The following is a 13668-nucleotide window of genomic DNA, read 5'->3' as shown; positions in this document are numbered from 1 at the left end:
GTATGTGTGATCCAATGGTGGTGCCAAAAGACAGTTTTTCTTCCATTTCCCAATGCCATGTTCACTCCTTGTTGGACCACACTAATGTTCTCAACGATTCCATGCCAAGCGTTCTAAGAATCGGGCTTACGCTTGAACATATCTATGTCACGTCGTCCCTCACAATACTTACTTCGAATAACTCTAGCCCAAAGCTTCCTTGGTTCCGCCAATAATCTCCACCCTAGTTTAGCAAGGAACGCGACATTCGCTTGCCTCATAGAACGAAGCTCAAGTCCACCTTCTCTCTTCGGAGCCGTGACTTTCTCCCATGCCACTAAATGTATTTTTCTGTGATCACCGTACTTCCCCAAATGAATATCCTGGCTTGCTTATATAACTCATCAAAAATAGAGCATGGAAACTTAGTAGTTTGCATAGCATAAAAAGGCACTGAACAAAGAGAAGACTAAGCTAGAGTCACTCGACCAGCCATCGAGATGCACTTAGCCTTCCACCCTGCCAACTTATTATTAATTGTATCCAAAGAATTGGTAATCAGCCTTCGACGTGTGGCCATTAATTGTTGGGACCCCTAAAATATCTCCCAAGGTCGTCGGTTGCTTCCATAGCCAAAGTACTACACACCTCATCTCTAATATCAAAATTAGTGTTAGGGGAGAAATAAATGAAAGATTTATCCACACTAACCTTCTACCAGAGGCATTACAAAACTCATCGAGGCACCTTTTCATAATGAAAACTTGTTCCTTAATAGCTTCCCTAAATAAAATCAGGTCGTCCGCAAATGCTAGGCTTGAAATTTCTGGTCCATATCTACTAGCACGTGCGGCTTTCCACTCTCCAAACTGCGTACTACGATCTATTAAGTGAGTTAATCTCTCCATCCATATCACATATAAATAAGGGGATAATGGGTCTTCTTGCCGTATGCCTCTAGACGATCAAAAGGACTCCATAGGCACTCCATTTCAAAGAATTTGTAATTTGGCAGAAGTTATGCACCATATTACTAAACTCATCATTGGTTGGGGAAGTCTAAGTTCGAGAAGAGAGTCTCGAATAAACGTACACCGAAGGCGATCATAAGCTACCGCCATGTAACCCACACGACCTTGTTTCCTTCGCATTGTGTGTAACATTTCTTGTATAATAATGACATTGTTTGTAATCTGCCGTCGGGGGACAAAGCTACATTGCGTAGGGGTAATCAAGGACGGAAATATAGGCTTCAAACGGTTAACCAGGACCTTAGTTACCACTTTGTACACTATATTGCATAGCCCTATGGGTCGAAAATGGTTGGTAAGTTGAGGAGTAGCACTCTTAGGGATAAGAACAATGAAGGCATCACTCAAACCTTCTGGCAAGTTACGACTCTCCAAAACTTTTGTCACCATCTAAATCAGGTTTGGGGCTTACCACCTCCCAATATCCTTGATAAAATATAGGTTGAAAACCGTCTGAAACAAGAGCCTTGTATGGTTTCATGTCCATAAGAGCAACATGCACCTCACTGGAAGCAAAAGGGAGGTTTACCGTACACCATTCATCTTTAGAAATTCGAGGGAAATAATCACATAAGCGCTGCTTTCGTGGAGCATTCAGAGCTTCTTCTCGAAACAAGTTAGACCAATAATTCCACACCATTATCTTGATTTGCTCTACGTCCATCACCCATACTTCATTCTCGTCTTGAAGAGTTTCAATTATATTTTGTTTCCTCCGAATCACAATGGATAGATGAAAGTACTTAGTGTTACAGTCACAGTCCTTCAAGGCCTCCATGCGTAATTTCTGAAACCAAAGAGTTTCCTCCTATTTTAAGACCACCTTCATCTCTCTCTTTAATGTTTTTTATAGTTTCATCAAATATCTAGGACCCCCATTTAGACGAAGCTTTCTTAACTCCCTCGAATTGAGCCCATAACTTCGATTTTTCACGGAAAATGTTATAGAATTTTTTCTTGCTCCATGCTTCCAACTTATTTGCAAATACTTTCAGAAAGGGGATTAAAGTCTCGGCTTGCCTCCAATTTGAAAAAATAAATCCCTCAAAGCTCTCTTGACTCATCCAGGCTGCCTGAAATCCAAATGGTTTAACCACACTAGGGATAGGCGCAAACTCATTCGTGCTAATAAGGACGGGAATGGTCCGAACTCACTTTCGGAAGCACTCGAACAGCAACTTCGTCAAAGCATAAACACCAGCTATCGTTTGCTAACCCACGGTCCAACTTGGCTGACTTGAAAGTCTCTTGCGAGTTTCCCACAAACCAGGTGTGCTCGGGGCCAGATCTCCCCAAGTCGATGAGTTCATTTTTAGTAACCCAATTCGAGAACTCCTTACACCTTTTTTGCATTTCAGACCCATTCACACTGTTATGTTCGTCAATACTTAAGGTCTTGTTGAAGTCTCCTGCTAACAACCATGGACCATTAAAACTCTCCTTCACATCCTCTAACTCTCTCCAAATCTCACGTCTTCTGGCGTTATTCGGGCTCGCATAGATGGCCGAAAAAAGCCACGGGGCATCACCTATCTTACTGATCTTTATAGTGTGTTGGGAGTGATTATCAAAAGATGTTACAGTAACTTGATTCACCCTTCAAACATCCAAATAGCACCACTAAACCCATCAGCATCTACTCATAGTTGGCCATCGAATCCAATTCTATCACACACTCGTTGCACTTGAGCTCCACTTATATGTGTCTCTACCAACACTAACACAGTTGGATCATTGATGCACACTAACTCTCAAATTATATCTAGTTTATTGCCTACCCCCCTTACATTCCATATCATAATTCGTATTGACATAAACTTTGAGAAACTAGGATACCTATCAAAAACATCCCTAGGCACCTTAGGAAGTATGCTCAAGAACGCCTTCCTCAATGCCTTCATTGGTTGGTCTGTCTTGATCGGTACTTGAATCGTTGACAATATCTCCGGAGGGTTGTGTACCGGAGCTAGGAACGTACTCACTTGCAACAAGACTTTGTCCGCCAAGGGGTACTCACTTGAAAGCCTTAGGGACTTCATGACCAGGTTTGAGGTACGTACGTGTCTAGGGTGATCACCGTTTACATGAGGACTATGTGATACTTTATTATTGTAAATCATGTGACTTGATTATTATTATTGGATTCATGTTTGATGTTGTGAGCAAACATGTTATGGATTATTATTGAATTTATGATTTTTATGTGAACAAGCATGTTGTGATTATTTATAAGTGTGGAACTTAATGTCAAGCATGTTGTTCAAGTATTATTATGCATGTATAGTTGTTTAACATGCAAGAGATTATGTTTATGCTATTGTACTTAATGTCTATCATACTTTGAGCCAAGTATTCGTGCCTTGTTGCACTATTTATTCTACCCCGTTTGTAGGGTATGTTTGGGAAGTCTATGTCAATTGAATTAAGGATTTTCCGTGCCTTGTGCACACCCTGCTTGTTAACTGGAAATGTCGGGTTATCTCAATAGTATATTGAGAAGGAACAATGGGAGTAATATCACTTGAGTCTTGTATGTTGATCACAAGTCCTAATGGACTAAAAAGAGTTTTTTTGGTTGCTTATTTATGTTATGTGTTGTGTCTTGAATTCACCTTGTGAATAAAATATTAATTAACATAAAGCGCAACCAGAACAAGTTTCAAAACTCTTGGAACGTATATACCTTGAGTATGAACAATGGAGGGAGTCTTGCCGGAAAACTTGTACTCCTACAATGATACAAGACATTGTTTCATTATTTCTTTTTATGCACTAGAATTACGTCGGTATGGTCCGACAATTACTAAATTTATTTGTTTGGTGGGCTCCCAACACCCTTCCTTTTATGGATATTTCTTTTGGCCCGTTCGAAGCTTATTCTTAACTAATCTATGAGTCAAGAGTCGTGTCAAGTGTCGAGTCTTGTCTCCATGATTAAGTGTTTATTAAATGGCTTTTGCATGTGGATTATTTATATTGTTGAATGAAGCATGTTAGACTAGAAATTCGTTCTAGCTTGTTCGTACTCAGCTTTCGCTGACTTCGTGCTTCATGTTTCATTTGGTAATGGCATTTGCCTTAATCACCCTATGATAATCCATCATTGCATTTGCGTTGTCGGGGAATAGATTTGAATAACAGATTTGTAGAGATAACTTGCGGCCTTGCGGGAGAAGTTATCAAGCATGGGATTGAGTTTGAGTGATATTTTTCTCCTGCAAAATAAACTCTAATATTTTATTAGTCGTGACTAATTAAACTATTTAATTCGCTAGTTAATGGATTTTAAATATTTTGATTTGGGACGTAACGGTTCCGATTTGTATGGAGGCCATTAACTATTAATTATGTTTTAAAAGTTAGTTAATTCTGATGCGTAATTCTGGTGATAGCTTTAACCGTTATCACGGTGGCGGTAATATCTTAGTAATTCCTTTATTTTAAGTTGGAAAATGGTTTTATAAAATCAATGAATTATTAGGGTGTTACAGAGATTGTGTTTGGATTTTGAACTTGAATTTTGGAAATTGAATTTGGTACCGAGTTCCGAAATGGGAACGAGCTCGGGAGGTGGACTTTGGATATTGGATTTTGGAATATATTTTAGCAATTAGGACTTCCGCACGTAGTTGCACCAACCACCTAGCAAGGATAATGGTTTCGTCATCATCCCATTAGGAGAGATACAAATTAGGTGTCTACAAATATATACAACGGATCGAATAATTTTGAACACCCCTAATTAACATTATCCTTTTAGTTACCCATTGTGATATTTATACACGAAAAACATAAAAATATGAAGCATAGATAGATTCGTCATGTATGCTTTTAAAGTATCATTTCTTATAATTTACTTTTTACTGAGTGTTAAAGATATCAACGATTAAAATTTCAATTATTGCGATAAGAAAAAAATTATATCTCCGTTAGGGATGGAAACTGGACGGGTTCTGACAGGGTGGAGCATCACCTCTATCCATTCACTCCACCCGTCACCCGTCATCCGCACCTTGTCCATCTATTACCCGCGGTTGAATTACCGAAGAGATTGGGTGATTTTCGAAAAACGCATAACAGTTACGAAGTATTTTTTTTAAAAAAATGGGTATCTTCCTATACATCTATTATATATTAAAATAAATGGGTGTGGATCGGGTTATGGACAAAGTATCACCCAATTATCATCCACTTTTCTAATCACCTGCTTTTTATTGGCTTGATCATATCGGATGACTGCATTATTGGATCATTTACTGGATATTTTAATCCCTACTTGCTAGACCTGTTAAACGGGTCGGTCAGGTCGGGTTGTAAAAAATTATTTTCGAATTCGGGTTAACTCGTGTTGGTCATTTTTGGATTCGGGATTACACCTGTTGGTTTAAGACCCAGAACTTTTGGGTTCTGGTCAAACCAACGGGTTGAGAGATTTTAAAATACGTATTTTATTTTCATTAATTTAAGTAATACACATACAAAATATGAGCACAAACTAACAAATTTTCCTACACAAGTTTATATTTAGTCAAATTCAACCATAAAATGGCGTATAACTCACATTAAAATCATATTACACCCAACAATAGTAACAACAACGTGTTTACTATGCTTCAAATTCCTCATAATCTCATTTATTACTCCCTCCGTATTTATTTAAAAGATACACTTAGTCGGGAACGGGTATTAAGAAGAATAATTGAATGAAATAAAGTAATAAAACAAGTGGGGTTAGGTAAATATTTTAATATTCCATCCGTTCCTATTTAAGTGTCCAGTTCCTATATATAGTGTTCCCTTATAAGTGTCCAATTTTCATTTTTGGACATACACTTTTCCCACTTTTCCATACAATTTTCCCACTTTTTCGTAAACTAGTTGTTGGCCGACGCGCTATCGCGCGCCGTCCCCCAAGGTAGGAAAAAAACGTATGGCGTAGTTATTTTTATTAAAATATATCAAGAATGTTTAATTAGTATTATAATCATGTATTTCTAGGAAGAAACCTATTGTTTAAGGATTACTAATAACATTTGTTTTGTAAGGGAGCTGATATATCACGTTGCAACACCTCCATTTCCGACAACTGAGGATCTGAAATGAGAAAAAATTACAAATATGCAAACACATGAGGTATATAAATAAGAAATCAGTCACAACAATTCTTGGGCTATTATGCAAACTCATTGGGACTATGTTTTTATAGCAAACAACACCACACCAAGTCAACCTGACCATTTTGGTTAAAACTTCACGGAGCAACAAACACTTCACGGAGCAACAAACACTTCACGGAGCAACAAACTACCCAGCAACCCTGAGCTAACTTGTTGCACTGCCACGGACCAGCAAACTTCATGCAAGCCAGAACACAAAAACATCAGCACACTTCGGAGAATAGAACTGTGGCACCAGTGTTGCTAGTACTTTGAAAGAACAACTAAGAACAACCGACACAACCAAAAACTAAGTGATATGAGCAGGGCAGAATGCGCTGAGTAGATTAGACCCAACTCTGAATAAGAGTATATATAAAAGTCACCCCTAACCCCCCCCCCCCCATCTCCACAAAAATAATTACAAAGAACGTATTAACCCAACTTGTTATGTCTTCCTATCATCCATAGTTTTATCTTGTACATGTTTCCCGTTGTATGTCGTCTATCAACTATCAATCACATAAACAAGCGAAAAAGTTGGGTTAAGCCAAAAGTTAACAATTTAACTACTCACCATCACCACACATCTGTGTAAATATCAATCTTTTCTCCTTTCCTCACCTTCTGAACACTGCCCTGCCTTAAAATTTCGCATAGCATAGACTTGATCATGCACACCAGCCTTGTCTGAAAGAAATTTCATTTATGAACAGAAGTTTATTTATACAAGTTAAAAAATCAGCCAGCTGCTTGAAAATCCCTAAAGTCCTCATCTGTTGTATCTTCTGAACTTTGATTTTCCTTAAAATTAAAATCAGGTTGAACCTGCTCTTTACTGGGATCTTCTTTCTCCTCTTCGAATATTTTATTAGGATTAGAACTTGGGGATCTAGGAGTTTTAGGAGAAGAAGTTGGTGAGAGGGTTGGTGGTGGAGGACTGTGGTAGACTCAGTAATATAGAAATGGGGGTCCAACTTTTTACTTTTTTAAAAAACAAAATTGCTTATCCTTCTATTTCACCCCTTTTGTTAAGGGGAATTAGGGAACGCTAGGTAATAAATTTTCTTAATATCCATAACAAAATTATGCAGTGAAGATTTAGGAATTTGTGTGTAGGCTTAAGAGCAATAGAAATCAATATATCAGTCCAAACAATAATTTACAGCGATTCATCTCAACAAAAAAATTATTACGAGTGTATACGATGAGCTTTTACATGTTATAAGAAATCTGATTAATTACAAATTACTAACAAAAAGAATGCCAAAACTACACTATTGTATTAAAAAAAAGTTGCATCTTTTTCAATACTTATGGGGCATATTGTTATTATATAATTAGACCCCTAAAAAATGCAATGAAATTAAGCAATTATAAAATATAAATACAGTACTAAAATCAAAAGAAAAAAAACTAAAGAAGAGCAAGAAATAAATCATGAAACATCAGAAAATGGTAAAAGTAAAAAAATAAAGCCAAAAACATTTTAGAAAGTAAGAAACCATGAAGATGAATGGTCACGGGTAAGGGAAAAAGTGTAATAGCTTTGAAGAGTGTAGGGTCGGGACTCGAACGCAAGACTTCTGCGTTCAAAGGATAGAGTTACAGCAAGTAGATTAACCACTAAGCTACACCAATTTATTATTATTCTGAGCGGACATTAAGCAAGAATATATAGATTCCTGGTTTTTTTTTTCAGAAAGTGGGGGTCCCTTTGGTCCCCTCAAGGTCCATGTAGGTCCGCCCCTGGTGGAGGAGGAGGTGCTCTGATAGAAAACAAGGGAGCTTTAGCTTTACTTTTATCTGTTATTCATAGGTTGTTCACACCCTCATCAAAGGATTTCAGCTTTATATTGCCACCAGGTTTCTAACAATAAAATGTTGAGCATAAACAGATTATCATTCATTCGAGTAGCAAATTATTTATTTAATCAGTGAGGAAACAGACAAATAGCGAGCTTACTTTTTTCAACTGAAGAACAAGGGTCTCTCCATCTTTCAAACTGTAATCAATGGATGAAGAATTCTGGAATTGCTGCTCCATTTCTTCAACAGTTTTCTTGTTATCAAGATATCTAAGTTGGAAATTTGGAAATCAAACAGACAGTTAGTTATTCAATGCATGCCTCAGTTCTTTCAGGTAATTGTTTGAAGACAACATGCATCTAACACAGAAAACTACTTTTTATATGTTTACTTGTTGCATCTAACCCAAACAGAAATTATAATTGCAGAAAAGATAAGCAAAGAGATACTTAATATGGTCATGCAGAGCAGCTTGGAAGTCATAAGCTTCAGTTCTCTCATGAAACCCTATCCCAACAAAAGCAGCTAAGAAGTCGATAACATCAACACTTTGTTGAACAGTTTCATCAGTTTTTCCCCATTCAAGAGATCCATCTCTAGTTGCACGGTGTTCATTCCCATTTTGTGACCCGGGTGCTGCGTGCAGGTCTATTATAACCTCTATTATAACCTGGATACCGTACTTTCTACAGGAAAAAGTTATGCAATTACTCACAATTTAAGTCCATTTATTTACAGATTAACATGTTGTAATCAAACAAAAAAAATGTGTTTTAAAAGTAATCTGTTTTAAAAGCATATTATATTTTAAAAACATCTAAATGACCATAAACCACAATTGCAGATGATAAATAAACAGTAAACAACAAGAAAGGGCGGAAGAGAAACGCACCAAGGCCCAGATACCGGAATCGTCATTGTAAACCGTCTTATCATTTCTAAATACATTTATTTATTTATTTATTTCTCATCCACATTTACACACCAATAGTCTAGCAACCCTAGTAATAATGAATAAGATGAAAAAGTAGTATTCAACATATATCCGTTATTCAATTCTGAATCTCTTGAAGTAGAAATTTTTATTTATCAAAAGAAAAATAAGGTAATGTAATCTAATGTAATTTATCAAAAGAAAAGGTAAATTGATATGCTGGGATCATCCATCTTAATCTAATCTAATACATGAGCAATTTGAACAAGATTAAAGAAACTGAAAATGTGACAGCATAAAATATGTGTAGCTGTGTAGGACCTTACTTCAGAGAACAATAAGGGACTAATTCAAAACAAGGAATTTGTAGAGAACATTATTGAGATCGATGGTGGTATTATGTCAATTTCTACATAGGGTCATGTTTTCTCAACGGCCTTCTCATGCCTTCTTATACGAGTCGGTGTTTTCTTCGCGAATTAGGTTCACTTTCTCGCATAGTTCCATATTTTCCTGCTGAATGATATTCCCCTGTAAAAAGAAATTGGGATTTGAATATGGTAAAATGTGCAATCATACTTGTGACAACATTAAAAGAAAGGTATTTCCTTTAAAAGACCTTGTGATTAAGCTCTTGAATCTCATTTGTAAGGATTTGTTCCTGCATTTGTAGGATGCAGGGTCAGTTAACTAATATTCATAGAGAAATTAAATCAAAAAAGCTAACTTGACTCTGAAGGCAATGAGTTTCTTGCCTTCTTGCGAACTCCTTGCAAGCTCTTTGGGAATTCAGAGTAAAAGAACTCATTTTGGCCAACTATAAAAAAAGCCTCAGCCGTTCCAGAAATCCAATGGTGAAACAGCAACCAGTAAGCTGACATGTCAGTCACCCCTTTTGGATCATCTGAGAATCCTTCCTTAATAGCTCTCTCACGTCGAACACCCCAATTATCGCGCACACAACCATTGACATGAATGAGAGTATGAGACCAACTCCCATTTGTTTCCTTACACTCAATTGTCCTGGTTTTCCTGTTATTCTCGTGTTTAAAGGAATCACAATGCGATCATAAATGACAATCCATAACATTATTGAGATGACTGTGAATGTCCCGAAGGAACCAGCAGGAACTTGAAAATTTGAGGTGATATGACGATCCATAGACCCAGCTTGTAGAACAGGGAATGTGAACTGTGTGGTAGTTACTGACATCGTAATCCCTGTTGACCATATTGGGATTACCTTTATCAGGGCTTTTAGCTCTTCAACCTGATTTACGGTACAAAGGTTCCATGGATCTAAGGCTACTCCATCAGGTGTGAGTTCTTCCTCAACATTTCCAACAATGCAAGCCTTATTTAAGAACCTAGGCATTGGAACAACATCAGTGAATTATGTGTCTGAAAATGTACTAACTTTCAAAACTAAGGTTTCTTCCCTCTGGATAATTTTAAGTTTGTTGGGGTCATAATTCATTTCAAAAGGAGTAAAGCATAATAGAAGACTTAAAACTTTGGGGCATACAACATTAAATAAACAGGTTCAGCTATTATGCAGTCATACAAGGGTTAGGTTAGCTTAAGAAAATAAAAGGTGTCTCTCATATTCAACCTCTTAAACGCACACCCACTGGAGAGATATTCAACCTTATACATGTTTTATCTGGCTCCTAATGTCCTAAGCTAACCTCTCTGGACACCACTGAACCCTTGAGCTAGTTAATCAAAATATTAGATATTTTATGCATAAGTTCGGATGAATGATTGTTTTCCTTTGTTTATATGTTGTTACGACGTATATTATCAAGCATAAATTGAATTAAAAGTTGGTATAATTGTACATATTACAAACATACCACGCTCTACACATTAACCAAATGCAGAAAAGAATATAGCCCCCCAAAAAGCGGTGCGTTAGAAATCTGTATACACTGTCATTCTGCAATCATAGATTTAGATACATGATACCCTTGGTGGAACAGTGGGTATTTCACAGAAGGCAACAAATCAACCCCCTAAATGCAATGCTAAATATATTTAAGCACATGCTAACTTGGTGAATCTGATTTCACAGGAGATTGTAAATTTGTAATCAATCCAAAATGCAATGTTAAACAAGGTTGTATACAAACAAATAATTATTAAACAACAAATTAATCAGAGCATTCGCTTTCACATTTCAATATTGTCTATTCAATGAAATTAAACCAAAATCAAACCATATCCCTCTTGTAAAAGCAATCAATTACAACAAAATTGCTCAAACATGAAACTCGAACAAAATAAAATGTCTATCTAATTGATTCAAACAAAAGTAATGGCAAACTCGGGATAAGAGCGAGAGAGAAAAAGTACCGGCTCTAGCAGATCTTCAGGATTGGAGGAGGGATGAAGAACTTATCAAATTGTCTGAAATCCTATTGCCGAAACAGATAAAATCTGTAAGCGATTTGAACTAATCGTCAAGCAACACTATCAAATATTGCAAGCAATTTGAACTAATCATCAACCAATTCGATCAAATCAACAACAACTCAAACTAAATTGAATTAAACCTAAACCTAATCTGAAGAAAAATTAAGAAACTAAGCGAAATTACCATAGAACGTGTGAGATGAGAATATTTAACATAACTCACCATTTTCGCCGCGAGGAAGCCTTGGGAAGAGGAGATAGAAAGCAGAAAGGAAGAGGGGGGAGAGCCGCAAGGTAGAATGAGAAGAAGACAGGGGTCGAAAATGATCCGCGAGAAAAGAGGAAAGAGAAAGGGTGAGAAAGGGTGAAACACAGAAAGCGTAGAGGGGAGAGGCTGAGATCAGTGAGTTCCAACACGTGGGAGCATCCAACAGCGAGGATAAAACTGTAGTAAAGAGTTAGAGTCGAGGGCAAAATCGTAACAGCACTATTGGATGAATAGTGAACTTCAACTCCTCACTTTTAAAAGGTTGTAGATTATTATTACTTTTTCTTACACATTCTACACTTTTCCCACTTTTCAATCCCCACAACCTTTTTATTTGTACTTTAAACATTAAACAATTATTTACTTTTTCCTTTCCAAAAAAAAACACTCTCAATCATTACCTCTTACACACAATTCAGTTTTATTAAAAACCGCGTGAATGTCCAAAGTGGACACTTAAATAGGAACAGAGGGAGTAAGTAAAACAAGTGGGGACCATGTCATTTTAGGGGGTGGGAGGTGGGGGTGGGGTGTAAATAGATTATTTAATTAGATGGTGAGGTTGATAAGTTAATAAAAATGGCAAGTGTATCTCTTAAATAAATACGGCCGAAAAAGGCAAGTGTATCTCTTAAATAAATACAGAGGGAGTACTATAAATACAATGATTTTCAATCGGTCGGATAAAAAACGGGTTCAGTCGGATTTTGACCCATTACTTTTTGGATTGTTCGGATTCGGATAAAATCGAATTACGGATCGTAAAATCTTGTTCAAATCCCAGCACTTTCACGTAGGTTTTTGGATCGCCTCTGTTGGAAATTCTCATTGGGAAACACAAAGGAAAAAGAGAGTGAAAAATAAGAGAGTCCCACATGGAAACAACTCTTCATATTCTCCTTGTTTATTAATTGGGAAATGGGTGTAACTCTTGTTTAAGAAAGTGTGAGAGTGGTATGGGTGGACACATATCACACACGTGCGCGCGCCGGGCCGGGCCGGGCTCGGGCCTTGGTACTTGGGAATGCGGTTCGCGCGCGTGGGGTGGGTTTTGTGGGCCAACCCTATTCTTTTTGTGTAACTGGACCATTTTGGTTAAGTCATTGTTACGGGAATCTGAATGGATTACGTAACCGTTGGATTAATTACCATTAATTACGTCCGTTACAATATTCAATGTTTCTGACCGTTTTTTGCTGTTACAATCTTCATTAACTCAGCCGTTTTTGTCTGTTGGTTTGCTTTCCTTCTGATTACTTAAATCAGAATTTCGGATTCCTTCAAAAACACAGAAAATCATTCACACAAACAAACCGAAAACACATTCTTTCTCTCACACAAAATTGCTCTCGGTTTTGGGCATATGTTCTGACTCCATCCGTCTTTGTGAGAGCACACAACGTCGGAGTTGCGCTAATCCTGGAGGGCGACCGCATTCTGTTCTACTGCACCTGGAGGTAGCGCGGAATCGTCTTTTAGGACAGTGGGTGTCCACGACGCAACAATTGTTTTTCATTCAGTTCATCGAATCAGATAAGTTTGTTCTAATTTTTGGTTTAATCGCAACAATCTAAAAGACGATTATTATGGCTTTGACTTTGAAATTCATGATTCCTGACATGTCTAAGTTAGAACCTCTTGATGGCAAGAATTATAAACGTTGGGTTGTTAGGATGCGATTTTATTTAGAACAAATTGAGATTGCTTATGTGCTTGGTGATGTTGTCGAACCTGATAATGAAACTGAATTGCATGATTTTGAGTTGAATTTTGCTAAAAATGATAGGACATGTAAGGGCATGTTGTTGCATCATATGTCGAATGCATTGCTTGATATCTATATGGGGTTTGGTCATGCTAGGGATATTTGGGATGCATTAGAAAAGAAGTATGGAATTGATGATGCTGGTACTAAACGTTATTGTGTTAGTAAGTGGTTAGACTTTCAAGTTCAAGATGATAAACCAATTATTGATCAGATTCATGCTTATGAGAATATTTGCATTGCTATGGCTGCCGAGGGTTTGAGTATTTGTGATATAACTCTTGCTATTGTGTTAATTGAGAAACTGCCAC

At 37.2% G+C, this 13668-nt stretch overlaps 1 protein-coding gene across 1 annotated transcript; it reads right to left on the bottom strand.

Annotated features, from left to right (window-relative positions):
- Positions 1-1876: 1876 nt before the first annotated feature.
- Positions 1877-6872, bottom strand: LOC110790772 (uncharacterized). Its single transcript, XM_056836063.1, has 4 exons — positions 6791-6872; positions 6297-6363; positions 2166-2607; positions 1877-2083 (listed from the first exon to the last, which is right to left on the bottom strand). The coding sequence occupies exons 1-4, from the start codon at positions 6870-6872 to the stop codon at positions 1877-1879; spliced, it is 798 nt and encodes a 265-aa protein (XP_056692041.1).
- Positions 6873-13668: the final 6796 nt, after the last annotated feature.

Source organism: Spinacia oleracea, chromosome 2, assembly GCF_020520425.1.
Source record: "Spinacia oleracea cultivar Varoflay chromosome 2, BTI_SOV_V1, whole genome shotgun sequence".
Classification (NCBI taxonomy): domain Eukaryota; kingdom Viridiplantae; phylum Streptophyta; class Magnoliopsida; order Caryophyllales; family Amaranthaceae; genus Spinacia; species Spinacia oleracea.
The sequence above is the reverse complement of the archived record's forward strand: the minus strand, read 5'-3'. Positions and strand labels throughout refer to the sequence as shown.

What these genes read in the sequence shown, in the direction of transcription:
- LOC110790772 (XM_056836063.1), bottom strand. Translation starts at nt 6,872, where the DNA reads ATGAAATTTCTTTCAGACAAGGCTGGTGTGCATGATCAAGTCTATGCT. An exon ending in GGCAGGGCAGTGTTCAGAAG is followed by an intron (nt 6,364 to 6,790) that starts GTGAGGAAAGGA and finishes GCTTGCATGAAG; the next exon opens with TTTGCTGGTCCGTGGCAGTG. An exon ending in AGTTTGTTGCTCCGTGAAGT is followed by an intron (nt 2,608 to 6,296) that starts GTTTGTTGCTCC and finishes GGATGTTTGAAG; the next exon opens with GGTGAATCAAGTTACTGTAA.